The sequence below is a fragment of the Hevea brasiliensis genome, chromosome 1, assembly GCF_030052815.1.
Source record: "Hevea brasiliensis isolate MT/VB/25A 57/8 chromosome 1, ASM3005281v1, whole genome shotgun sequence".
In the NCBI taxonomy this organism is placed as follows: domain Eukaryota; kingdom Viridiplantae; phylum Streptophyta; class Magnoliopsida; order Malpighiales; family Euphorbiaceae; genus Hevea; species Hevea brasiliensis.
This window is the reverse complement of record NC_079493.1, coordinates 124,813,525-124,840,800: the sequence shown is the minus strand read 5'-3', so window position 1 is coordinate 124,840,800 and position 27,276 is coordinate 124,813,525. Positions and strand designations below refer to the sequence as shown.

The following is a 27,276-nucleotide window of genomic DNA, read 5'->3' as shown; positions in this document are numbered from 1 at the left end:
TCATTAAAAAGTTCACTTGGTTTAGACTGCACAAAGTTTCTTCTTACCCGCATGTCACATTAGCAGGTTGAATACATGAAACTGAAACCTGGATATGAAATTTCCTCCAAGCAGGCAAGCAATAATCATGACACATACTATTTTATCCCCCAAATTATATTAGTATCAGTTATACGAAAGAGGAAATTTCTCCTTGCAACTAGCTTCAATGTGTTGGTGGCAGCATAGCTTTTAGTTTCCGTCAAAGAATAGCTCAGAGGATGTAGCTTCGAAACAGGAAGTCCAACTTACTATGCATTATTAACAGAATTGCTTTTGTTTACACCTTGGAGCTCCAATGAAGAATTTGTGATGCTTCCAACTGAGCCAAGGGTCTGAGAGCTCAACTGCGGACTAGCAGGACAAGCTTCTGGATTACCAGCACTTAATGCATGGATTGCTCCAGAACTCAGCTGTGGACTCATTGGGGTTCGCTGGCTCATTTGCTGTGGACTAGGTTGCTGCTGGGGTTGTTGCTGTGCTTGTTGGTTCAGTTGTGGAATCCCCATGGTTGATGGTGAGCCTACTTGTGCAGGTGAGACAACAGCCTGTAGTGATGAGGATGGATCTTGCTGCTGCTGCAGCTGCTGTTGTTGCTGCTGTTGCAATTGTTGCTGTTGCTGTTGCTGTTGCTGTTGTTGCTGTTGCTGCTGGAATTGTTGTTGTTGTTGTTGTTGTTGTAACTGCAGTTGCTGCTGTTGGTTGACATAGAGGTTCATCCCTGACATCAATTTTGGTGGACCCATTGCACTCCGCTGCATTGTACTTGTATTAGCTCGGTTCAAAGGCTGGCCCAGCATGGAAAGCCCAGTAGAACCTGGGTGCATCTGTCTGGCTCCTGACATCCCAGCTATGCCTGACTGAGGGCCCCCTAGCATACCAGTTCTGCTCTGTACCATAAATCTTGATGACAGCAGAGCAGCTTGTGCCGGAGTCATTTGTCCAGTACGGATACGCTGAGTTATTGCATTAATATTTGAAGTTTGGCCCAGATTCAATGGGTTTTGGCCAACATTGTTCATACTCGATATAGGCGCCATTGGTCCAGAGATTCCAGGTCCTATTCCCCTTGCACCTCCAATGCCCATTGTATTGCCCAGGCCTCCTAGGCCAACCATATTGTTGCCCATATTTCCCATTCCCATTGCTGTCCCAAGCCCCATCATCATTTTCCTCTGTTGTATCTGTGGCTGCTGCTGCTGTGGCTGCTGTTGTTGTTGTTGCTGCTGCTGCTGTGGTTGTAGCTGCTGTTGCTGCTGCTGTTGTAACAGCTGATGCTGGAGGTGAGAAGACTTGTTGACCATGTGATTACCCAGCTGCATATTAGAACTCTGACCAAGTGTGTTCAAGTGAGAGAGTGGATTAGATGGAAGCACCATTGGTGACCTCTGGAACTGTGAATGCTGTTGAATCAAGGAATGCTGATTTTGCTGCTGCTGCTGTTGTGGTTGCTGCTGCAGCTGTGGTGGTGGTTGCTGCTGAAGCAATGGTTGTGGGTCTAGCTGATGTGGTCTTGTAGGCATTGGAACTGTAGACAAGAGACCTTGGGACATTGGCAAGGCTTGAGCATTTCCAGGAGGCAGCATCCTAGTATTTGCTAATAGATTCTGGGATGGATTAAGGGATGCATTACCACTAAGACTTGGCTTTACTTCATTGGATGCCTGAACTGGAACTGCTTCATTGTACTGTTGCACCTCGACTGCTGTATTACTAAGAGGGATTCCAGCAGCATTTGGATGACTACTTGAGGCAATATTCATGCGGATAGGCTTTGGTTGAATAGTATCTTCTGCAATATACCCTTCATGTTCCATCTGCATAAGCAAATTACATCACCCAATTGCAATTGCACGGCAAACTAGCAATCCAAAATCAAAATTACTAAACAAGAAATATTCTTTTCCCCGAAACATACCAGTGAGCAAAATTGTGCTGCAAGCAAATCTGCAAAGTGCTGCAACAGAAATTAGTCAGATATGCAAAACAGAACATGAGGAATATTGTCAGGATAATCAAAGATTAATATGCATTCTTTTTTTTTTTTTTTTTTCCTTAAGCCAGTATTCTAAAATTTTCTTCATGATATATTGCAGAGAAGACCTCATTACACACAAAAGAGAGAGAGGCCACTATCGTAGGGAAGAATTACTTTGATTAAAATGTAGCTTGCAAGTCAAATAAAGAGTTGGATTCATCCTAGATTAAATTTCCATTGTGTCAAACAAATCTAATCTGCGTAGCAAACTCACAGTATTGGGCAATGTTGGAAGATAATCCTCCACAGACAGGAAATCACCATCCTCTGGTTCTCCATAATGCATTGCTACAGTACCATCACTTGGCTTCTCTAACATGATCATTCTAGTACATAACTTAGGAATGTAAGAACCAACATTCCCTGGCTGCAAAAAAGTTATAATTCTCATCTTGCAGACATTCATGCTGCCACCTACAATTGACTTTGATAATTGTCTTGCACTAGCATCATCCTTCACATCCTCACTATTGGGTAAACTAGAGAGATAACCCATAAGATTTTGATGTGAATATGTGTTGGGTTTCCTGACAGAGTAGTCATCAATCTTATTTTTCTTGCAGTTGAGTTGATGCCTGGAAAGCAACCATTGGAACATGAATAACAAGAATAAGATGGAACAATTGACATAGCCGCTGAAATCAGAAGAAAACCTAATTAAGGTGCTATGAAGAACAAGAAGAATTATTGAGGTTAAAGCAATTTATAAATATTCCCCGAATGTACTTCAACTTGACTTATGCTCAAATAGGAGGAAAAATAGGAGATAAGTAACTTATTTTGCACATTCTTGAGATATCATGTTTATGGTTATGCAAAATAAAATATGATTGCACTACCTAACAAACAAATTTTACCTTATAAAGGAAAGTAGGTGAGGGGCATGAATAAACAAAGCACAAAAGTGAAAAACTGCAATGCAATGATATTTTAGCGGACATCATACCTCATAGTCACCACCTCAATCTTTGAGAACCTTTCAAGCATGGATTGATCAGCCATAGGTGGAGTTCCAACTGAAGGACTAGCTGCATTTAATGGAACACTTATGTTACTAACACTTGCAGGAGAGCCAATCCCACTCATCATTGAAGTTCTTGGGAGGGAATTAGATCTTCGCTTTGCTGCAACCTGGGCCTGATGTTGTTGTCTTTGCAAGGAATCATTAGCATTGGAAGTCAAAGATGGGGTTCCACCAACAGTAGGAACTGAGGTGACAGCTGACTTCTCCTTTTGTGATGATCCAACTGCAGCATTGGCTGCAACCGATCCAAAGTGGGGACCGGCAGAGCCGCTAGAAAATTCCCCGGATTTTGATGATAATGGTGATTGAGGCAAAGCCCCAGCAGACAACCGGGGACTCTGCACTGGTTTCCTCTTCTGGAGTTGTTCCTCCTTCCTTGACTCTTGGCTGAGATTGCTCCATGCTGACTGAGAGAAATTTGATCTCATGTGATGAGATGGTAATCTTTGCTGTAGCCGTGACTGCTGTGGATCCAGATGGCCTGTTTCTGAATCTGTTACATCACTTTTACCCTGACTTAGCTCTGAGCCATCCAGCTTTCCTGTCTCAAACTGTTCTTCCTTGGGACCAAACCTTACACCTGGCTGTGCCGCAGAAATCGATGTTGGCACACTATTTTGATTCATAACCCCTTCAAACATCTGCTGGGGATATTTCTGAATGTCTGCATTACCAAAATGCAATCCTCTTACCATTGCTTGGTGCTGTGATAAAGAAATCTTCCAGTTCACATCGGATGCATGAAGGCTGTCCATATGGAGGCCTATCTGCTGCTGTTGAATTCCATCAGGACCCACTGGGGCAAGCCTTGCTCTCTTATTAAAACTGGATAAGGGTGAAATTTGCCCATCTTGATTCTCCCTCTTACCATGAAGTGAAGCACCAGAATTCATATTGTCGCCATATGAGATCATCATGTCCTGCCCAGCAGGGGAAGCTCCTGAAATATTAACATGAGTCCCTGTCCCTTGCTCCTGCATACTTCTAGGGGTGCCCACCCCCATCTGATACCTTGTTTGCTGTGAAACCAATGGTAGTGCTGGAACATTGCCATCAGGTGCAAAACTTCTTGCTCCTAGGGCTAACATGTTGCTTGGGCCAAGGTTTTGAGCAGTCAGATTCTCTGGGACACTCTGTGGCATCATATTGCCAGAAATAATTACTGAATCTCCTAACCTGCTGCTTGAGCTTTCTGGCACTCGATCTATACAAACTTTCTTCCCATGGATTCTGCTACCAGATGTTACAGTAACTTCGGGCATCTGTCTCAATCTTTTTCTCCGCAAGTTGCTCAGACCCAAATTGAGCTGCAATTGATTTTCAGCACTGTTAAGAAACATAAATTAATTCCTCCAGCCAACAAACATTGAGCCTGTCTCCAAGCTTATTACCTTTGTGGAAGTTGGGTCATTACATAGCCTATCCAATTTGGGAGTAGGATCTAGAAGAAGATGTGGTTGCAAGGCTTTCAATATTCGGGATTCCACTTCCTACAGTCAATAGTGAGCAAAAATATGTGACCTATTCACAATAAAAATTCATTTTCCAAGAATGAGATGAGTTAAATGACACTTGCCATGAAATCACCGTAAGTCCAAGAATGATCTGAGATCAAAGGGATATCCTTCACTACATTCTCCAATGACATCCTAAGGCGCACTCTATTTACAACAGGGATCCCGTCCCTGGGTGGAATACTAGACCCTTGCTCAGAAACACATTTTCGATAATCTCGAACCTGCAAGAGTTTTGATATTGGCAAATTTAAAAATCTCTGAAAGTATGTCTGCTTCAATGATTTCTTGCCCACCCCCCATGCAGACACATGCCCATATGAATGCTTACATACATGTAAGGTAATTACTCGTGGAATTCATACTTGCTATTTATTTAGTCAAGATAATCTGCACCAGGCAGACATTTTTTGGTAAATGTAAAGAAGCAGACTTGGAGTACTCACCTCGCATATGAGTGTGCCGTTAACATATTTGCATGGTATACCATCCAGAATATCTCCAGGCAACCAACCAGACTCAACTGCCTCCAAATACATTAGCACATATATGGAAAAAAAGTGTCAGTTTAAAAAAAAAAAAAGAGAGAGAGAGAGAAAGAAATAGTAAATGATATCTAAAGCATTATTGTGATGCAGACAAGATATTTAGGGATAGGCACTGTCCTCATCATTTAATTTTTAAATATTAAGGTGAAGTCATGAAGACATTTTTAGACAATAGAAAATCTTTTGAGGACAGGCCCAGTGTGTTGCCTGTCCATCGAACAGTTTAAGCTGATAAGTAAAAGACCACATGTTATGAAGTTTACCCATAAATTAACCTTCTGTCAATTAAACCATAAAAAATGGCACAATTACTCTTCCATAATGTGCCATTAATAAGCTCGTGGCCATACAACATAGGTCTACTCTTGGTGAAGCACAAATAGAATATCACAATAAAAATACCTTTGAAGCGCAATAATAGTATACCACTAACAAGAGTTCAAATAAAAGGAAACCAGTTGATATTTACCAAAAAGAGAGTTTCAGATGTCTTATCGTATGGATGCAACAACTTTGAAGCATCTTGAAGTACAGCCTGATGTGCAGCCTCATTCTGAAAAATGAAAATCCATGAACTACATAGTTTCTTAAAAATTGCATTGAAAAAGATTCCTTTTCCCCCTTTTCATTCACTTTCTTCATTATATTCCAAAAAATAAATGTTCTTTCAAACAAACCTCTGAAGGCTTTCCAATAGAATATCCATCAGGGTAGAGGTTCAACGTGAATGAAACTTCATGCTCTGCCAAAAAAGAAGACAGTAAAAAAAAAATCACAATCTGAACAGGAAGAAGAAACTGCTAAAACTGATAATCCAACATGCAGATATTCTAAATCCATTACCAGAGATGGTTGAACTTGAAACACCGGAAACATCCTCACTGCCCTCAACTAAGTCAACCTAATGTCATAAAAAAAAAAAAAAAAAAAAAAACACCAAATTATCAAAGGCATAAAACAGAAATAGGATATAGCACTGTTACTTACCCTTTAGTCCACATACAGATCATGAAAGGGCTCTAGATTTAAAAGAAAGAAGACCTTCCCCCTTGCCATAAAAGGGAAAGGAAAAATACAATAATTTAAGGAAAAAATGATGTCCATCTATGACACTTTTTGCAAAAAAAAGAAATGAAATCAATTTTCAAGTACCTGCTCTTGAAAAGGAGGAAAGAAAAATAATACTAATGCCATGTGTTATATATTTAACAAAAATCTTCACTTAACCAAGTGCATTAATAAAAATCTACATCTAGCAGATGTTAAGTTCGTCCATGAATCAAATTATGCATTTTGTTAAACGTGTCATGCTCGGTTTTGCATGTAAAAAACTCGATAAAGGACAAAGAACAAAATCTTGGATCTTTTTTTTTTTTTGATTGGTGACTTTACAAACTAAATGGAGTAAGCAGCAGCAGGATATTTACTAACATTGGCAGGTATAGCATATCACTCTTCTTTAGAAACAGGCTTGCTTAGGGGATAGGCAACGAAATTAATAAAAATAAGCGTATTTAATACATAATAAATGGAAGTAGTCCCTTACACAAGGCTAAGACTAAAATTTGCATCTCTTTTCCCTATTTTCTTAAACTACCAAATTGAATCCAAGTAATGATACCAAAAGCAAAGTTAACGTCTAATCCTCAGTTCAGTTGAGATACAAATGCCAACAAAAGGAAAGAAATTAAGTTTCAAATCTACAAATTCTAATCATATCTTCCTGGTAGAATAACAGTGCCTTCCATTGAACCAATCTCAACTGAGATTTGCATGGCAATGCTTCACTAGATTTAATATCACTCAACACAATCTACCTGTGACATTAATATGTACAAGAAACTTTTGTTTCATTTATTTCCTTCCCCTTCTTTTAGCTTTCACTTCTTCCACTAGTTCCTGCTGTCAACCAAACAGACTAAATAAAGTTTAGATAATTACCTCGAGCTGTCTCGTAGAGGATTCATTCTTCGAGCCAATCACAGAGCGCTCCTTGGAATTCTCCGAAATCTCATCAAGAGCAGGCTCTGGTAGAATAACCGGTTTTGGATGGTACCTAGTGCCAGTTTTTGAGACCTTAAAAGATACCCCCATTTAAACACTTCTTCCTCCGGCGAACTAAAGGTCTTATGTTGGTGTTTGGACAAAGAGAAATGAAGGAAAATACCAGCAGGCCCAATGAAGAGGAAGATTATTTGAACATGAAAAAGCCTTTTCAGAGATAAAAAGAAACACCCAAGTAGAATTCTTTGAGAATTTGAGGCTGTAAAGAGCTTAATTGAGATATCTAGTCGGCGGATTTCCGTTTCTTTTCCTCACTTCTCGACGAAATTGAGGTTTTATACGGTGTTTGGATGCCAATAAAACGAGGAAAACCAGAGAAGCTATAATATCAGTATCTTAGGAACCTCAATTGAGAAACCAACATCAGCTTTTTTGATAAATTTGAGATTTTTAACATTGACGGGAGAACCTGGTTTTGAAACCATAAACAAAGAAGTGATGAGAGGCTTCTCTGAAAAAGATTGAGGCTATGAGATGGTGTTTGGACGCTGAGAAAGTGAAGGGCGCGTGTGGGATCGATAAAATCTAAGTTAGGAAGAAGGAAGGGACTCGCAGGCACTAAAGTGAAGATTTTGCAGAGCTTAAAGGAGAGAGATTCTCCATTGGATTTGTGGGTTTGGACCTGTTTCTGTCACGTAGTGTTCTTGTCCGACGCCCGTTTCTGACTAAGGATTATTTATTTATTTTTATTTTCATCCTCTTTTTTTTTTAAACTATTTTTATTTTTTTATTTTCATCCTTATGTTCTTATTTTCCTTTTAATTCGCAAGCTTGAAGCATTAAATTATATTATTTAATTTTCAAATAAAATTAATTAATTAAATAATCATCTTGCAACCAATTAATTTTATCTTAATAATACTGTAAACTTTTATTTTAATAGTATTGAAGTGATTTACAGTATTATGAAATTTTGAATTTAAAATTTAATTAGAATTAATTATGTAAAAAAAATCATCATTTTATTTTCACAGTTGAGATTGGATTCTAAAGTATAATTTTGTGTAGTTGTGTTTAATTCCTTTATATTTTTAAACAAGAAAAATCATCATCATTTATTTTCTATCCTTTTTCCTTTTCATATTTCCATATTCTATTTAAAGTTTGTTTGATATGGTTATTGATAGTGCTATTCAGAAAATATATTAATTTAAATAATAAAAATTAATTTAAATTTTAAATTTAATATATTTTAATTATAAAAATTTTAAAATAATTAAATAATATTTTAAAAATTTTCTAATCCCTAACTACAATACTAAACAAAAACTATCCTAAAAGAAAAAAAAAAGTAAAACTAAAATATATAATATACGACCACATATTAAATTGGGAAGTAATATTAATTAAATCAAATTAAAATAGAATTAAATTGAATTAAATTAAAAAATTTTAATTTGATTTTATTTTATTTTATTAAGTTTTTTTATTTTTTATTTTTTTACTTCTTATCAATTTTATAAGAACAGCTCATAAAAATTTATAAAAATAATAAAAATAATCAAAATTAGATAAATAAGTGGATTCAATCTTTTAATTTTTACACAATTAATCAAAATAAATCAAATTAAAAATTATTTTTCTAAAAAAAATATTTATCAAATTAAATTAAATTTCTATTAAATTCTGAAAATCCACATCTGTTGTCCGTGACCCCGTGGACGCCAAAAGGAAGCTAAGGGCACATAATACTAAAACAACGTCGTTTAAAGATCCTTCTTCTAACAGACATTTAAAAGATGAAACGGAGAGAGAGAGAGAACTGTACCCAAAAAAAAAAAAAAAGAAAAAAAAAGAAGAAGCTTGTTCAGCCGCCACACAATTTTGACGCCAGCACCGTCGTTGTAGTTCACCATTGCCGTTTCTCCCTTGCTGTCGCCGATTCCGTCGTTTTTGTTCACTTCTTTGATGACATCACCGTCTTTGTTTAGTTTTAACTGAAGGAGCTATATAGTTGCCCACCTTTCTCCCTCCCTTCCTTCTTAGAAAATCGTTTCCTTTAGAATTTCAGCGCCTTGAAGGAATTCAATAATTTTCCCAAGTCAAATGCCTATAAACTGAGGTAATATCTTTAAATTAAGCTGGTTGTTCTGATCGTATATATGTTTTTCTGTCATATAGAAGCTAGAGTAGTCTCTCCTTTTTTTTCCCTTTTTAATTGACTTTCAGGCATGTCTTTTTATCAGGTTTAGCTTATAGAAACTTCATTTGTGGCAAAACCTTTGAGATTATGCAGTTTCTAGTTGTTAACTCGCGTGAGCGCAATCTGGATATTGATGGGTATTTGCTCTTATTCAAAAACATACTCATTGAAATCGACTTTACTTGGCTTGGTTATTTCGCGTGAAAAGTCTCTTTTTAAAGTTCATTATTCAGCTGTCTCTGCATTATTGTTAGAAGACGATATGTTGAATTATATTCCCATGAGTGAAAGTGATATATTTGGGAAAGCAAGCAAACCCATTAATCCAAAAAAGCGTGGATTGTTTCCATTTGTTGTAACGGTTTTTAAGACCTTGAATTGGGAACTTACAAAGGACACAAGCTTCTCTAATGCAGTTAGCTGCCATGGTTTTCCTCATTCAATTAATGCCTTTAGAATCATTATTCATGCTTTTGCATTGGCTGGCTTGCAGATTGAAGTACAATTCTTGCTTAGAGATATAATTTCCTACTATAAGAAACTTGATTTGGATGTTTCAGAGTTGCATTCAACATTGTTAAGTTCACTACAGCATTCGCATAAGGCAATATCAGCTATTGTAATCAATATACTCATAAAAGTTTTTGCAGAGAATAAGATGCTTGAGAATGCGTCAGACGTGTTTTTGCAGGCTAAAAAATTTGGGTCGGAACCAAACATTTTATCTTGTAATTTCTTGCTCAAGTGTTCTTTGGAAGCCAATCAATTGGAGTTTGCTAGAAGATTGTTTAAAGAGTTGAAGGATTCTGGGCCGTCACCTAATGTTTGTACCTATACTATTATGATGAATTATTATTGTAAAGGACATATTGGGCAGAATATAGATATTCTGCAAGCAACTGGATTTCTAGAGGAAATGGAAATGAAAGGGATAGGCCCTACAATTGTAACTTATGGTGCATATATTCGTGGTCTTTGTGGAGCTGGTTATGTTGAGTTTGCTTTGGGATTTATCCAGAATTTGAGAATTAGAAATCGGCATCTCAACAGTTATAGTTATAATGCGATCATTCATGGGTTTTGCCAAAAAGGTGAACCTTATGAAGCTCTGAAGCTTTTGCAATATATGAGGAACCATGGACCATCTCCAGATGTTTATAGCTACAACATTTTGATTGATGGGTTTTGCAAGAATGGGGATATAGAAAAAGCTCTCAATTTGATAGAAGAAATGGTTCATTATAATGTGAAACTAAAACCATCCCTAGTTACCTATAGTTCTCTCTTTAGTGGTCTTTGTAAGCATGGACTGATTTATGTTTGTCTGGATATGTTCCGTAATCTTGGTGCTTCAGGATACAAATATGATGTTACTTCTTACAACATATTAATGGATGGGTTTGTATTGCAAGGTGATATGGAATCTGCCAGTGAAGTTGTGTGTGAGATGACAAGGAATGGTTTGGTTCCTAACACATTCAGTTTTGGTAGGCTGATTTATGGATTCTGCAAAAGGGGGCTTTTAGATAAAGCGTTGGAAGTTTTAAGTATAATGCTACAGTTTGGAGTCCCACCAACCACTATCACTTGCAATGTTATTGCTGACGAATATTTCAGAGGACACTTCATGGAAGCTTTGAAATTCATAAATGAAATGCAAAACTTTGGCATTATGCCTGATTCGTACACATATAATGTAGTCATTAAGTGGCTGTGCAAGGGAAAAAAATCTGATAAAGCATGGGAAGTTCTTCCAATAATGATTAAGAACAATGTTTTTCCAGGTGTTGTTCATTATAGTACCATAATAGATGGATTTGCTAAACAATCAAATCCAACAAAGGCCTTGCTATTTTATGCAAAAATGTTAAAAGGTGGTATCTTACCAAGCGTGGTCACATATACAATTCTCATCAAAATATTCTCCCAAAGGAACAATATGCACGAAGCTTATAATTTGTTTAAGGAGATGACTGAAAAGGGTTTGATTCCAGATAAGATTACTTATTCGTGTATTATTGATGGGTTTTGTAGAGCTGAAAATATGAAAAGGGCTTGGGCATTGTATAAGGAGATGTTGCAGGGGGGCCAGTCTCCGAATGTTGTTACTTATACCTGTTTAATTGGTGGATTTTGCAAGTTAAAGCGCATTGATATGGCCAACTTGTTGATGGGTGAAATGAAGAGAAACAATGTGACACCTGATCGACTGACATATACTGCTCTCATTTCTGGGTATCAAAGACTTGGGTGCAATGATAAAGCCCAAGATCTGTTTGATGAAATGAAAGAGAAGGGCATTTCGCCAGATCATATCACCTATGCAGCATTGGGACAGGCTGGTCCCTGGTTTGGTTGCCAAACGTTATTTGGAGGAAATGATGTGATGAGGACCAAATGGTGAGGTACTGTTCCTCTAAGATTTCCTTTTGCATATGTTTAAGTTATTTTTGAAAACCTGGGAGATTTCCTCCTCAAACCCCCCTTTTTCTCTATATACAGATTTTTTTTCCTCTTTCTAATTAGTAATTCATGTCATCACCCTTAATGTCTTCAATTGCTGATAGCAATTTATGCTGCTATGTATAAGACATATTTATGTGGTGCAGACCATGTTTATAAATTTATGCTTACAATATGTTGAAATTTATGCTGACTTGCTGAGGCCATGTTCATACAACACTATCATTTTGTTAATGGAAATTTTTATGGATTTTTTCTGTTTCTGTTGATTTGACTTCTCGGAAAATTGATTAAAAATCTTTTTGATAAGAAATAATTGTCCTTCATTTGGGTGTTGTTTTCTTATATGGTTGATGGGGTGGGCTTCTTTAAATCACATTGTTGTCTGATGGAAAATATTAATTTGGCAGGCTCGAATAAAATAGATAATGCAAGCTGATGAGGATGTTGGGAAGATAGTACTGGCAGTGCCTATTTTAGTTTATAAGTGGCTGTGACATTCCATTCTTTTAGCTTCTGAGATTATCAGATGGATTTGGCTGGGTATGCTTTTCTTGTATATTATTGCAGATCACTGGAATTGTTTATGCAAGGCCTTTTGTGACCATACATATGAAATCACCCTTCAGCAAGAAGCAAAAACCATGAATGCATTGCATTTGTAAGTGAGAATTTCGCCATATTCACTTGAATTTCTACTACCTTGCTACTTGTTGGCTTTCCGTTTTCTTACTAACTAGGAATGTTGTATTTGTCCTATGGATTTGTTTTCGTTTAAGTTGCCTTTGCTAGTTGATTTGATATTAGTGAGTAATGCGGCTAATGCCACCTGATGTGTAGAAAGTTTTTTGGTCCTATCAGAAAATGAGGAGACCAAAAAATAATATATATATACACATAAAAAAAAATTTGGTTGTTTGGGTATAATTATATAAATCAAAATTGGAGAGCATTGTACTTTTCTAGATTACAATAAAAAGTTAAAGTGTTTCAAGGACAATTTCTCTTAAATAGTCAACTAAAGAACTGTAATGCTTGTGAATGTGACAAGTGGACCTGCTTCCACGTTGCTTATTATGTAGATAGGTTTCAATGAATGGGTCTGTATATGGTGATATGTGATTCAAGGGAAGTCCTGTAATTTGGTGTTAGCATATGATGGATCACTGCTGTTATAGTTGAGTATATGTGGCATAGAGACAAGTAGATGAGTTTTTTGTGATATAGTGATCTTATTGGACAATCTTATTTACAGATATTCTAATGTAGTTTCATATACTAAAGTAGTTAGGTGGCTTCTATAATTTCTTTGTTTTGATCAAAGTAGGATTACTTTGTTTCACAAATATATATATATATATATATATATATATATATATATATATAAACTTAATGGAATTTTTATGTTTTATCTTAAATTTTCTGTAAAAGTAGTATTTATTTTGTGTAAAGCTATCACTTTACAGAAAACATATTAGATCAATATAAAAATGATGATATTTCAAAAAAAAAAAAATATATATATATATATATATAATATTTTTTGTAAATTTATTTAAAAAAATTGAAGTTTATGAAATTTATATATTTTATCTCATAAATTGATGTAAAGTGATACACATTTTTTAAAGTTATTATTTTACAAAAAAAATGCATTAATAAAAATAATGACCCTTTATAAAAATATAAAAAAGTTACACTTTACAAATATATAATGATAGCATTTTTTATACATAAACTCTAACTCAACTCAACTCAACTAAGCCTTTATCCCAAAAATTTGGGGTCGGCTATATGGATTCGCTTTCTCCACTCTAAACGATTTTGGGTTAAATCCTTAGAAATTTGTAATACTTCTAGGTCATGTTGTACTACTCTCCTCCAAGTCAATTTAGGTCTATCCCTTTTTTTTCTTTCTATCCTCTAACCTAATGTGCTCTACTTGTCTAACTGGAGCCTCCGTATGTTTACGCTTCACATAACCAACCACCTCAATCTCTCTTCTCTCAACTTATCCTCAATTGGTACCACTCCTACCTTTTCTCTAATACTCTCATTACGGAATTTATCTAGTCTAGTATGGCCACTCATTCACCTTAACATTCTCATCTCTGCAACTCTTATCTTAGACGCATACGACTCCTTCAATGCCCAACACTCACTACCATATAACATAGTCGGTCGTATGGCTGTACGGTAAAATTTTAATTAATATGACAAAATATCATTTTTAATTAATAATAAGGATATTATATTTTTATTATTAAAATTAAATAATTCAATTAATTTTTATTAGTTTAATATAATTTTTATTATGTTAATTTAAAAAATATTATATTTATGTATATTTTTGCAAGATCGTTATTTTTCCATTGATCTAATATATTTTCTATAAAGTGATTACTTAACAAAATATAAATATCACTTTACATAAATTTATGAGATAAAATATAATTCGTAAAATTTTTTTTTTTTTGTGAACAAAATATTTTACTATATTTTAAACGATGTAACCATAGAAGCTACCAAGAAGTTGTCCAAAATAATATGGCTAAAATATATCTGACTAGTTTGAACTTGTAGACTTTATTCTGTCAAGTTTTGTATACTTCATAGTGAGTTTCCCTTTTGGAATGCAAATGAGTATCGGACCAAATCTTTGAGATTGTTAGTGTTGCTTATGATCTTAATTGATGGGACCTTGTCAATTTTCTAAGAGTTTGGTGGGAAGTGATCTCTGTTCTGGCTTCCACAATCAGCTTCTAGAGAAGATAATTAGCATTTAATGCTCTTTTTTCCTTTCATTTATTGCTATTTTGCTTTCATTTTTGGTCTAACACTGTAGGTGGTTAGTTTGTTCTTTTTCTTTTGGTTAGTGCATCTGTTTTTGCCCTTATTTAAGGTTGATTTGAAGTATTTATGTCCGCTGAAATATTATAATCTTGATTTTAAAATGTTTGTTTTTCCTTCTTCTTGGCTTGACTTTTTGCATTTTATTTTTGCAAGTTGGAACCATTGCTGGTTGGCTGATTTTTTTTTTTTTTTTTTTTTTTTTTGGTGTTAGGGTCTGCATTGTGCTTGGAATTTAGCCAGGTATGCTTTAGTTTTGCTACAGTGTATCTTTGATGCTTTTTCTTTTTTTCAACTTAGATTTGTTTGTTTTTAGTTATTTTAAATTGAATAACTAATTTTATTTTCTCTTTTTTCTCTTGCTGCTCTGTTTTCTCTGGGATTTGGAGAATGTATAACTTTGTAATATTACTAGGAGCATCCTATTTGTTGAAAAGAAAGAAAGAAAAAAAAAAGATATGCATTTGACTTATACATGCTATATATCAATTGGATAGGCATTTGCAAGGTGGTTTGTAGTATTGAGATGGCATGAAAATAGTGTTCTGTTTCATTGTTTGTTATTGGTTTTATTAGTCTTTTTCCTTAGTTTTGTTTTTGCCTTAGTTTGTTCAACTTATATATTTGTTGTTCCATGTTGCCATTTTAGATGCTTTACTGTATGGGCATAAACAAATTTTTATTTAGTGACCAATTTTGGGATTTTAGATCTACTGGTGTTTGCTTTGTTTCTACTTGGATACACTTCTTGAATTTACATCGTTTAGGAAGTATGAATGAGCTGTAACAACCAGCTTTGCAACTTTAAATTCATCGGTAATGTTTAGTTTCTTTGTTATATGGTTTGGCTTGGGCTTCTATCTTTGGTGGTTTGCATGGTTTTAGGGAACATCATTAGTGTTAATCCATTACTCTTTTATTTGTTTTTAGAAATTTATTTTTGTTACATTGTTACATATGCATAGCTGGATTCTCCCCCCGAACACCCCCCCCCCCCACACCACAACAGTGGTGTGCATTGAAGTAGAGTTTCAGTTTTTTTCTTAGGAACTATAGATTTTGACATGGTAAATATTGGGATACTTTAAAGGTTTGTTCATTTCCTTTCTGAGTTTAATTTAGTGGATCTATGCTTAAGATTAGGCACCAAATGTTTAAAGTTATGGAGCTTTTACGTTGGTGTAACTTGTAGACTCATATTCAGTTGATAAAAACTTAATATTTGATGTTTCTGCAACTTGCCTGTTATTTACTTTTTATTGGCATTGATATATCTTTATCTATATTTATGCTAATACATTAAAACTGAATCTACAGTTGTATAGTGATCACACCAGAAACTTCAAATTGATTTGTGCTTTGTGAAATTTTTGAATAATCTCATCCTTCTACTCTCTTGCTTGAAAAGGTGAGGTTTCTTTTGTCATTTTACTTCAAATTTCCCTCTCATTATTGGGATTTTTCTCTTTTTTAGTGGCCTTACGTAATTGTGGTGCTTCTTAGCTAGATTTTATCCTGGGTTAGAAATCATTCACTGTTCTCTCTTTGTGCTCTCCTTTTGTTTAATTTTTTAAATTTCAATATATTCTTTTCTAGGATTTGATTTATTTCTTTTCTATTATTTGCTTTTAACCCCCTGAATTTGGGAACTATTTTTGTAAATTTGATGTATCAGGAGAGACTAAGGGTTGGCAAATAGTAGTGTAGAAAGAGATGATTCTCATTGATTTCAATTAATCTGTACATGGGTATATATATACAATTGATTCATATAATTGTGTTCTACTAATTAGGAAGAAATCCTAAATAAGAAATCCTAAATAGGAATACAGAATACAAAATATACAGAGAAATAATATAGTGATTGACTTTTCATAACATAGTGATTGACTTTCCATAATACTCCCCCTTAAGTTGGAGCATAGATGTTAATCATGCCCAACTAATTACAAATGTAGTCAATCCTAGCTCCATTCAGAGCTTTTGTGAAAATATCTCCTAACTGCTCTCCAGTTTTGATGTGTCCTGTTGAGATGATCTGTTGTTGAATCTTTTCACGAATAAAGTGACAATCAATCTCAATATGTTTGGTCCGCTCATGAAACACCGAATTAGAAGCAATATGAAGAGCAGCTTGATTATCACACCACAATTTCGCAGGCAAGGAGGTCTTAAAACCTGTCTCATCTAGTAATTGAAGTATCCACATTACCTCACATACTGATTGTGCCATGGCTCTGTATTCGGATTCAACACTAGATCGAGAAATTACACTCTGCTTCTTGCTTCTCCAAGACACCAAATTTCCTCCAATAAAAACGCAATATCCAGTAGTTGACCTCCTGTCAACCTTAGATCCAGCCCAGTCGACATCTGAAAAACATTCAACATTCAAATGCCCATGATTACCATATAGCAAACCTCTTCCTGGAGCGCAGATAACACAAGATTTGTTCCAAGACTTCCCAATGAGCAACAGTTGGGGAAGACATAAACTGACTTACCACACTAACAGCATAAGCAATGTCAGGACGAGTGACTATAAGGTAGTTTAATTTTCCTACCAATCTGCTGTATCTCTCTGGATCTTCAAACAACTCACTATCCCCTGCTAACAATTGTAAAGTTGGAGTCATTGGTGCGCTACAAGGCTTTGCACCTAATTTTTCTGTCTCTGTCAATAGATCGAGGACATATTTTCTTTGAGACAAGAAAATACCCTTCTTACTTCTCATAACTTCGATACCCAAGAAATACTTTAACAATTTCAAGTCTTTGGTCTGAAATTGAGTTTGGAGGAAGGTTTTAAGAGATGAAATACCTGCAGAGTCACTCCCAGTGATGACAATGTCATCCACATAGACTACCAAGAGAATTAGACCAGCCTCAGATTGCCTATAAAATACTGAGTGATCACACTTACTCTTTTGCATACCAAATTCCTGTACTGCTTCACTGAATCTCCCAAACCATGCCCTAGGACTTTGTTTCAAGCCATAAAGAGACTTCCGAAGCCTACAAACTTTACCCAACTCCCCCTGAGCAACAAACCCAGGTGGTTGCTCCATATACACCTCCTCCTGAAGATCACCATGAAGGAAAGCATTCTTGATATCCAATTGATGCAGGGGCCAATCATATGTAGCTGCTAAAGAGATAAACAAGCGAATAGAAGTAAGTTTAGCTACAGGAGAAAAAGTATCAGAGTAATCAACCCCATATGTCTGAGCATATCCTTTTGCTACAAGGCGTGCTTTTAACCTAGCCACAGAACCATCAGGATTTACCTTTACTGTATATACCCATTTGCAACCAATAGCTTTCTTACCAGTGGGCAAAGGCAATAGTTCCCATGTACCATTAGCATCTAAAGCCTCCATTTCCTCTTTCATAGCATCACACCAGCCAGGATGAGACAGTGCCTCATCAATGTGATTAGGGATAGGAACAGAGTCTAAAGAAGTAACAAAACACCGAGAACAAGAAGACAATTGATTATAAGAAACAAAAGAAGAGATAGGGCAAGTACATGAACGTTTACCTTTTCGAAGAGCAATGGGTAAGTCTAGATCAGAATCATGATCAGTATGAAGTACAGGATCTCCCAACGAAGTAGCTGGTGGAGGATCTGAGTCAGGAATTTTCAATCTCCTGGAATAAACATGAACAACAGGAGGTCGAGTAGGTCTAGAGACAGAAGGAACAGGTTGTGGGAGAGGACTAGACATTGGTTGGACAGTATATATTAAGAGATCATCCTCCTCCCCCTGACTCTCATACACAGATGATGGAGGAAAAAATGGAGTGGACTCAAAAAATGTGACATCTGCAGAAACAAGATAACGATTAAGAGTAGGAGAGAAACAACGGTACCCTTTTTGAAGCCGGGAGTACCCAAGGAAGACACATTTGAGAGATTTTGGATCCAATTTAGTAACCTGTGGACGAACATCACGCACAAAACAGGTGCAACAAAAAATACGGGGTTCAATAGGGAACAAAGATTTTGTAGGAAACAAAGTAGTATAAGGAATATCCCCATTAAGGACAGAAGACGGCATACGATTGATCAAAAAACATGCCGTAGAAACTGCATCCGCCCAAAAGTGTTTAGGTACTTTCATCTGAAAAAGAAGAGCACGAGTTACTTCAAGAAGATGACGATTTTTTCTTTCGGCCACGCCATTTTGGGATGGGGTATCCACACAGGAAGACTGATGAAGAATGCCATTTTGTGTCATATAAGGCTGAAATTGTGCTGAAAAGTATTCTTTGGCATTGTCACTTCTTAATATGCGCACAGAAATATTAAATTGAGTTTTGATTTCATTACAAAAGGCACAAAAGATAGAAAACAACTCAGAACGATTCTTCATTAAATATAACCAGGTAACACGAGAGTAATCATCAACAAAAGTAACAAAATAACAAAATCCAGTTTTAGATGTAATAGAACAAGGACCCTAAACATCAGAATGGACTAACTCAAAAGGAGATGAAGCCTGTTTATTGACTCTAGACACAGAAGGCAAACGATGATGTTTTGCAAACTGACACGACTCACATTCTAGTACTGATAAAGACTGAAATTGAGGACACAGCTTCTTCATGGTAGACAAAGAAGGATGACCCAATCTACAATGAGCTTCAAGAGGTGTTAAGGTACTGGAGCAAACAAGCGACCGCGGTACATGATTTTCCAGAATGTAGAGACCACCTGACTCGCGTCCTCTACCAATAATCTGCTTCGTCGTAAGATCCTGAAACAAACACTGGTCAGGAAAAAAGGAAACAGAACAATTTAAGGTACGAGTAAGTTTACTAACAGAAAGTAGATTAAAAGAGAATTTTGGTAGACACAAAACAGAAGACAAAGAAATTAATGAAGTCGGGTTGTGATTCAGCCTAACCCATGACACAAGAAGTAGAACCATCAGCTAAAGTAACAGTAGAGGAAGTGAGATTAGACTGAAAAGCAGATAGAAGACTAGAATTACCTGTCATGTGATCTGTCGCACCAGAATCAATAACCCATTTGGATGAAGAAGACACAAGGCATGTAGTGGATTTACCTGACTCAGCGATCGCAGTGACAGGGGAACTGGTAGGCTTTAGAGATGCCTGATACTGGGAAAATTGTGCAAAATCCTCTGCAGATACCAAAATAGTTTTCTCAGAGGAAGATACTGTAGAATTCTCTGCTGCTATATTTGCCATCTGTGATCGCTGATTTTTTTTCTGAAGTTGCGGACAATTATATTTTGTATGGCCAGGCTCATGGCAATAATAACAAATGACTCCTCTTGAGTCCTGATTAGAAATAGCCTCTCCATTACGCTGATTACTTCTGTTGCCTGTAATTCCTCCTCTACTTCCTCTTCTATTACCCTGTTGTCCATTTGGATTACGGCTAATAAGAGCACTACTGGCAGGCTGTGAAGATTGAGTACTCTCTGTACGAAGGACCCGTGTGAACGTTTCATGCAAAGAGGAAATCTCAGAACTGGAGAGAATCTGAGATTTAGCAGTCTCATACTCTAAAGGAAGGCCTGCAAGAAAACTCATAACAGCCAATTGCTCCCGTTGGGCCTGCTGAACTTTCACATCAGGACTAAAAGGCAACAATATATTAAGTTCCTCATATACCCGTTTAAAATCCATAAAATAAGCCGTGAGAGACTTATCCTCTTTCTCAGCACGGTAGAATGCCTTACAAACATCATAAATACAGGAGATATTCCCTTTACCAGAATAAAGAAAATCTAAGTAATCCATCAATTCTTTAACAAAATCACAGTGATTAATTAAACTAATTACCTCACTATGAATCGAGTTTCGAAGTTGCAAAAACAACCGAGCATCCTCCCTTAGCCAAGTTTGTCGTGTATCATCAGTGGGTGGATCTTTAGTAAGGTGATCATCCTTATCAATGTTACGCAAATAGACCCTAACAGTCTTACTCCACTCCAGGTAATTCGAACCATTAAGTTTGTGTTCCGTGATCTTAGTCATCACCGGAATCACATCAGAAATAACATTCTTATTGTCTGCCATTTGTTGAGACAAAGAAAACTAACCGAAATGCTAATCTAAAGTGTTTATAGCAGCAAAATAACCCAAAATCACAAATCAAGCAAATATCGAAATAGGATCTGAGAGCCAAACCTCAAAAGTCCTTTAATGGTTATACTGAATCAGGCAACAGCACACAGTGGTGGAATGAGGGGGTTGAGACGACGCCGGCGATGTTGATCGGGGTTGAAACGGCCGGTCGGCGGCCAAGGTCTCTCCTGAGCTGGGTAGCGAGAACAAATAGTCACCCTAGATTGATGACCTGCTCTGATACCATGTAGAAAGAGATGATTCTCATTGATTTCAATTAATCAGTACATGGGTATATATATACAATTGATTCCTATAATTGTGTTCTACTAATTAGGAAGAAATCCTAAATAGGAATACAGAATACAAAATATACAGAGAAATAATATAGTGATTGACTTTCCATAACAAGTAGAAACGGAACTTTCTTTAAGTTCTTTTCCAATGGGTTACATAGATATGGGGGGTGGATTCTAGGTTTAACGTATGGATTTTGCTTTGATTTGGAATGAACCTTAAGGTTGCAGTGATGATTGCTACAAGTTTTGGATGGCAAACTTCTTCTCCTAGCCAATGGGAGAAGTTTTGTCAAATAAGATGGTGAGGAGGTTAGGGATTAGAAGGAGGCTATGGGGGTTATGGGTGGTTCAATAATTGCTGGTTTATTCTGTGTGTTACTTAGAGTAAGTAAACCCTCTTTGAAGTTCTGTAGTTATGATGAGTTTATTTAAGCTACTTCTAGCCTTGCTTGTGGTGTCATTCCTTTTGTTTCCAAAAGGTTGAAGAAACTTCCTTTTTTGCTGTGAGATCATAATCTATGTGGTATTCACCTGAAGAATTCACAATACATTAAAACTGGTGAGAAATTTGCCTGTACACGAATAGTGGTGATGTAGAACAAAGAGAAAGAACTAAAAAGAAGGAGAAATCTATGACCAATCCTTGAAAGAGAGAATTAATTCTCCAAAATATTATTGATGTTATAAAATTGTCATAACAAAGCTTGTCTAATAATAATAGAAACCTTAGTTCTTATTTATAGAATAAGGAATCCCAATCACATTAGGATTTTAGAATCCTAATTCAAACCTAATTAGGAATATTAAATTAAACCATAATAAATTAAAAAATAATAAAATTTCTAAATGATAGATCTAATAAGAATAAAATTCTTAAATAATAAAACTCTAAATTTCCTAAGTTTACATGAAATATAACTCTTAAATTGTATTAGTAATATCATCTTCCTATTCTGCATTATTCTCTCCTGGTTGGAAAAAACTTGTCCTCGAGTCTTGAAATGCAAAAAAATTAGAAACTGTATTAGGAGAACAATCAACTCTTCATTCTTTTATGGTGGCAACAAGCTTGAAATCAAGCACTTAATGCTTTCTTTTGCATCTCTAAAAGGATCTGGACAAATAAAATTAAGCTTATTAACAGTTGAAAGGCTCTTCAAATCATTATGAATAACTTGATTTTCTTCAATTTCCATTGAGCTTTCCATAGAATGATCCTTTTTGTTCTCCAATTTTTCCTCAAGTTTTTCTTGTGCATTTTCATCAACTTCTTGCTCTAGAATAGGTTCTTCAACATGTGAATGTTCAAGAATCAAATCTTCAAGTTCAAGACTCAAATCTTCAGGTTCTTCGATCTTAGATTCTTCAGGTTGCTCCTTTTCAATTTCATCTTCAACCTCAAGTTGCCTTCCCAATTCAAGCTTCTCTTGTTGTTGACTTGCTTTTTCAACACTTTTTGCCTTCATATTTTCAGTACTTTTTACTGTATCCAACTGTTCTCTCAATTGGAACACATGTGCTTCTTTCCATGCTTCAAATTCTTCTAGTTCTTTATCTTTAACTTGTTGATGAGCCTTTTGATCATGATATTCATTCTTATATTTTTCAAGTACTTTCTCCATATATTGTAAGGTCATTTGAACATATCGATACTCATTAAATAAACCACAAGGAATGTAGTTAGGACCTCCATACAAATCAATCAAATAACACACTTCATCAAGTTGTTCATAATAATCATCAATTTCATCTTATATTCTTTGAATTGCATCCCATAACTTATCTTGTACCTTAAAATCATCAATATTATCTTGTAATCTTTCAGTCCACAATATGATTTCAAATTAAAGAAGCATACGTCATTAAAGAAAACTGAAATTTCAGCAATTTAGGAGTAATTTTCATAAAAAAATGGACATTAAAAATAAAATCCAGCAGATTCCTTGACTCGACCCAACGGATTTTTGCATTCGGAGAGTCAGACGGCCATTCTGCTGGGGGATCGGTAAATCGACTGCCGGTGAGTGTTTGGGAGGGTGCAGATGCTAGAAAACTTACGGATCATGTTTCAGTCGTCACTTGACCTGGTCGGATATGGCGTTCAGAGTGATGTCTGACTGCCTGAATCCTAAAGGAGGGTCGCTTGGAGGTCGCAGGTGTTCTGGTGGTGGCAACACTTGGGTCTGATGGTTGGACGATGGTGCAGTGGTGAAGGTTTAAAATTTTGCAGAAACTTATGAAAGTTTGGATTGAATTTAGGCTTTGATACCAAAATTGATGTAGAACAAAGAGAAAAAGACCAAGAAGGAGAAATCAAGGACTAATCCTTGAAAAATAGAACTAATTCTCCAAAATATTATTGATCTTATAAAATTGTCATAACAAAGTTTGTCTAATAACAATAGAAACCCTAATTCTTATTTATAGAATTAGGAATCTCAATCGCATTAAGATTTTAAATAATTCAATCCTAATTAGGAATACTAAATTAAACCAAAATAAACTAGAAAATAATAAAATTTCTAAATAATAGGCCTAATAAGAATAAAATTCTTAAAGAATAAAAGTCTTAAATTTCCTAATTTTACATGAAATATAATTCCTAAATTGTATTAGGGATATCATCTTCTTATTCTGTATTAAGTGGCAATTGGAGGGTAATTTTGTCTATAAGGGAATTTGAGGGGTGTTGTTGTCTTTAACTTGGAGGGCTTTTGGGGCTTCTATTTCTCCTTGTAGCACGGCACCGTTTCCACCTGCGCTTTTCCTTCTCCCTTTCAACGCGTGCAAGCGGAAAAACGACGGCTTTTTTCCTTCTCTACAGCGTTTTAACAAGGTGAAAGATGCGTTCTCCTTTTCCTTTCCACAAAGTAAAGTGCCTGTAGCCCACTTGCTCTTCCTCCTCTTTTCTCTTGCTTTGTCTTTTTGACTCATCCTAAAAGCTTTGCTCTCCTTGATTAACTTGCTTGGGTTGGTGGATTCGGTAGATTTTGCTTGCTGTCATGGAGATTTGCAGTATTTTTTGCGCTTTACCTTTTCATTTGTCACACATCATTATCAATTCATCTTAAAAAAAAAAAGGTCTTTGGTGGAAGTAGTTGGTTCTCTAATAAAGCAGGTAGAGCTGAGAGTTGTCGCTCCCTTCCCTATTACCACTACAAAAACCTTTCCTCTTTCAAGTAATAGCTCAATCGATGATGATCTCTAGAATGAAGTTGTTAATTTTCCTTTTTATTTAATACCATCCTCACTGACTCTCTATTCATTTTGCATTTAATTAACACTTTGATCTTTCTATTACTGGCTGATTCAGGTATTAGTTGAAGGCAAAACTTATTCGAGAATCGCTATTCTCAACGGCCCTTCTGCCCTCAATGCTCTCAATATGACTATGGTTTTGTTCTGGCTTTGCCTTTTTTTTTTTAATTATGTTTTTATTATTAGTGTGTGAGATTGCTAAAATTGTATAAAACTTGGGTAGATAGTTCAGATGTTGGTTTTGTGATGATGAAGGTAACATTCCACGTTTGTTAATGGAGATGGCAGCCCAAGCACTGCAACTTGCCCAGGTGCTTATTCATCTTTATCCCTTCTCAAAGTTGTTTGTTAGATACAAAAGTGTGGGAAAAATAAAAGAGATACTAAAGATTTTTTTTTAATAGTACTCTGCTACAAATCTTGCACGAGTGTTATTTAGGAGAGCATCTGAAATAGATCCAAGGCACCAACCAATATGGACTGTAAAGCATTTCTTCTTGCATTACCAAGAACTATTACTAAAACTGATTCCAGTTTATTGTCATATTTTAGTCTTTTATTTATTAGTCAAACTTGATCTCTTTCTTGTTATATTGTCATCGTTTTAGAATTTGCTAATGTTCTTCGCATAAATGGACTCTAAAATGTGGACGACAACATTCTCTTCTTTTCTTTTCTTTTCTTTTCTTTATTATTGAAACTCTCACGCCACTAGATTGGAATAAGGTACATAATTTTTTAGCGTTATCTTTCAAAACGCACTGACTATTGTTTTCACAATCTTAGCTTTGTAGTTGCTCAATTATGCCTTTGGATTTATATTATAGTTATTAAACCTGGACCAAACCGGTTGGTTGAACCAGTGAATCGGTGAACTAGCCTTCAAATTGATCCGAGTTTGTAATTGAACCAAATAAGGGAGCGACCAGGCATAATCTGGTCGACTCGGTGATTGAACCGGTGAATCAGTATGACCCGATTGACCCGGCCGGTTCAATTATTCAATAAAATCTCTTTTTTTTTATTTATTTTTAGTATAGAGAGAATTAAACTTAAAATATTATAAAAAGTCTTTAAAATCAAAATTAATTAAGTTAACTTGGTAGTTATGTATTTTTTTTATTTCAATATATTTATTTTTTAATATATACTTAATATTTCATAAATATTGAAAAGAGAATTATATATTTATAAAAACTTTCATGCATTATATTACTGAAATACTTTTATATAAAATTTAAAAACACTATTAAAGTTTATTAAATATAACTTAATAAATGTTAAAGTTTCTTTTTAAATAATTAAAATTTAATTAATTATATTTACTTATATTAGTTATATTTAATTAATTTTAATGACTTACTAGTTGAACCATTGATCCACTAGTTGAATCATGACTCATTCACCCAGTCCCTTCGCCGGGTCAACCTCCATGCCGAGTTTAATAACACTGATTTAAATTACATTTTAATGCAATCAACAAATAATCAGAGCAATTTCTTAATTTCCCTGCACGTCAAAATTGGGATTGCAGATTTCTTTTGTTTGCCGATTCAATATAAAAGTTGATTTGATGGATTGAAATTCCAAACTATTAGGCTTCGGGATGGATAGAATGGAAAAAGGGAACTGTATCCACTGCTAGAGAGTTACACCAAAGAGCTCTTTCAATTGACTCAAGTGGTGAAAGTGCTGCTAGATGTCTACAGGTAATGCCTAAGTACTCTTATGAATATGTAGATAGTGTCAGTTTCTAAGCAACCAAACAGACAATTTTTTTTAATTCAATTTAGATATATATGCGTGTGTGTGTGTGTGTGTGTGCGCGCGTGTGTGTACCTTCTCACTTCTTCTTTCTGTCTTGATCTCTCTCCTGTACGCCAGATTGCTAGGCAAAACTTTTATTTCTTTGATCTTTCTGGTTTCTGGCTGAATGGGCAATTTTGCTTTGGATTTGATGATATGGTTGTGTTTATATTAATTTGTATTAAATAGTTGATTGCAAGGTAAATATTTGATCTGTTGTGTACAGGTTCAAAAAAATGTCTTCCGGGTGTATCCTAAAGGCACTTGGTTTAACTCCTCCAACTACAAGCCACTAATTGCTTGGATGCATGGCGCTCAAATGGTTGCATTCAATATGCAGGTTTGTTTCAGTTTTCTTTCTTTTAGCTGCTGCGATTGAAACATAACTTAACAGTCTAAACATGATGATATGTACTCTCCTTGATATTTTTTATAATCAATTCTTATAAAGTGATTGAAATTTTGGTGTTTTTAATTCAATTGGGAAGGCGTTCAAAGGGATTTTTGCGTGTGTGAAATTCGTAACTTTTATTTGAAATCCTTTCTCCATACATGATGAGCCCAGAACAAATATCAACAAGGAAAGAATCGAGACAAGAGAGCCTGTCCACGACATGATGAGAATGTAAAACGCAACTCTCAGTCTGGATAACAAGTCCAAGCAGGTGCCTTGTCCACTACTCATTGTCCTCCAATGAATAGGCCGTGATAGTGTCTAGTCCGAGCAAGTGCAACAGCAGAAATGGAGCCCAAAATGCAGTTAGCTCAATGCTGTAGTCAAAAGAAGCAGAACCATTATTCCCAAAGACATCTACGAAATTGCTTAAGCTGGCATCCAGTGCAATGGTGGCAACATAGTCTGCTGCTAAGTAAGCACACCACAAAGTAATTCTAATCCAAGAGCTTGAGGTATGCTTTCTACAGTTGCCCAGAAGGATCAGAATTACTTGGAGCATAGGGCTGAGTAAGACAAATGCTCGCACCTTCCCTTCCTTCCACAGTTTGATTAAGCTTTTAGAAAACATATCCATTATTATCCTCCTTAATAATAAGTGATTCAAGTTAAGACTAAGTTTAAGCATCAAATTAATATTGATTTTAAAATATTGACTTAATTTTCTTTCTTAA

General features: G+C 35.5%; 2 protein-coding genes and 1 pseudogene across 2 annotated transcripts; 1 reads left to right on the top strand and 2 right to left on the bottom strand.

Moving 5' to 3' along the window:
- On the bottom strand, window positions 1–7,887 carry LOC110634311 (protein PHYTOCHROME-DEPENDENT LATE-FLOWERING). The gene is made up of 11 exons (XM_058151362.1): window positions 7,105–7,887; window positions 6,007–6,064; window positions 5,841–5,905; window positions 5,633–5,716; window positions 5,062–5,142; window positions 4,674–4,839; window positions 4,493–4,587; window positions 3,024–4,408; window positions 2,292–2,652; window positions 1,958–1,996; window positions 1–1,856 (listed from the first exon to the last, which is right to left on the bottom strand). Exons 1-11 carry the CDS (start codon window positions 7,255–7,257, stop codon window positions 291–293), a joined length of 4,053 nt encoding a protein of 1,350 aa, XP_058007345.1. The 5' UTR covers window positions 7,258–7,887; the 3' UTR covers window positions 1–290.
- Window positions 7,888–9,295: 1,408 nt separating this feature from the next.
- LOC110634261 (pentatricopeptide repeat-containing protein At5g39710-like) lies at window positions 9,296–27,276 on the top strand (annotated as a pseudogene).
- Window positions 22,137–22,706, bottom strand: LOC110634297 (uncharacterized). The gene has a single exon (XM_021783240.2). It carries the CDS (start codon window positions 22,704–22,706, stop codon window positions 22,137–22,139), a length of 570 nt encoding a protein of 189 aa, XP_021638932.2.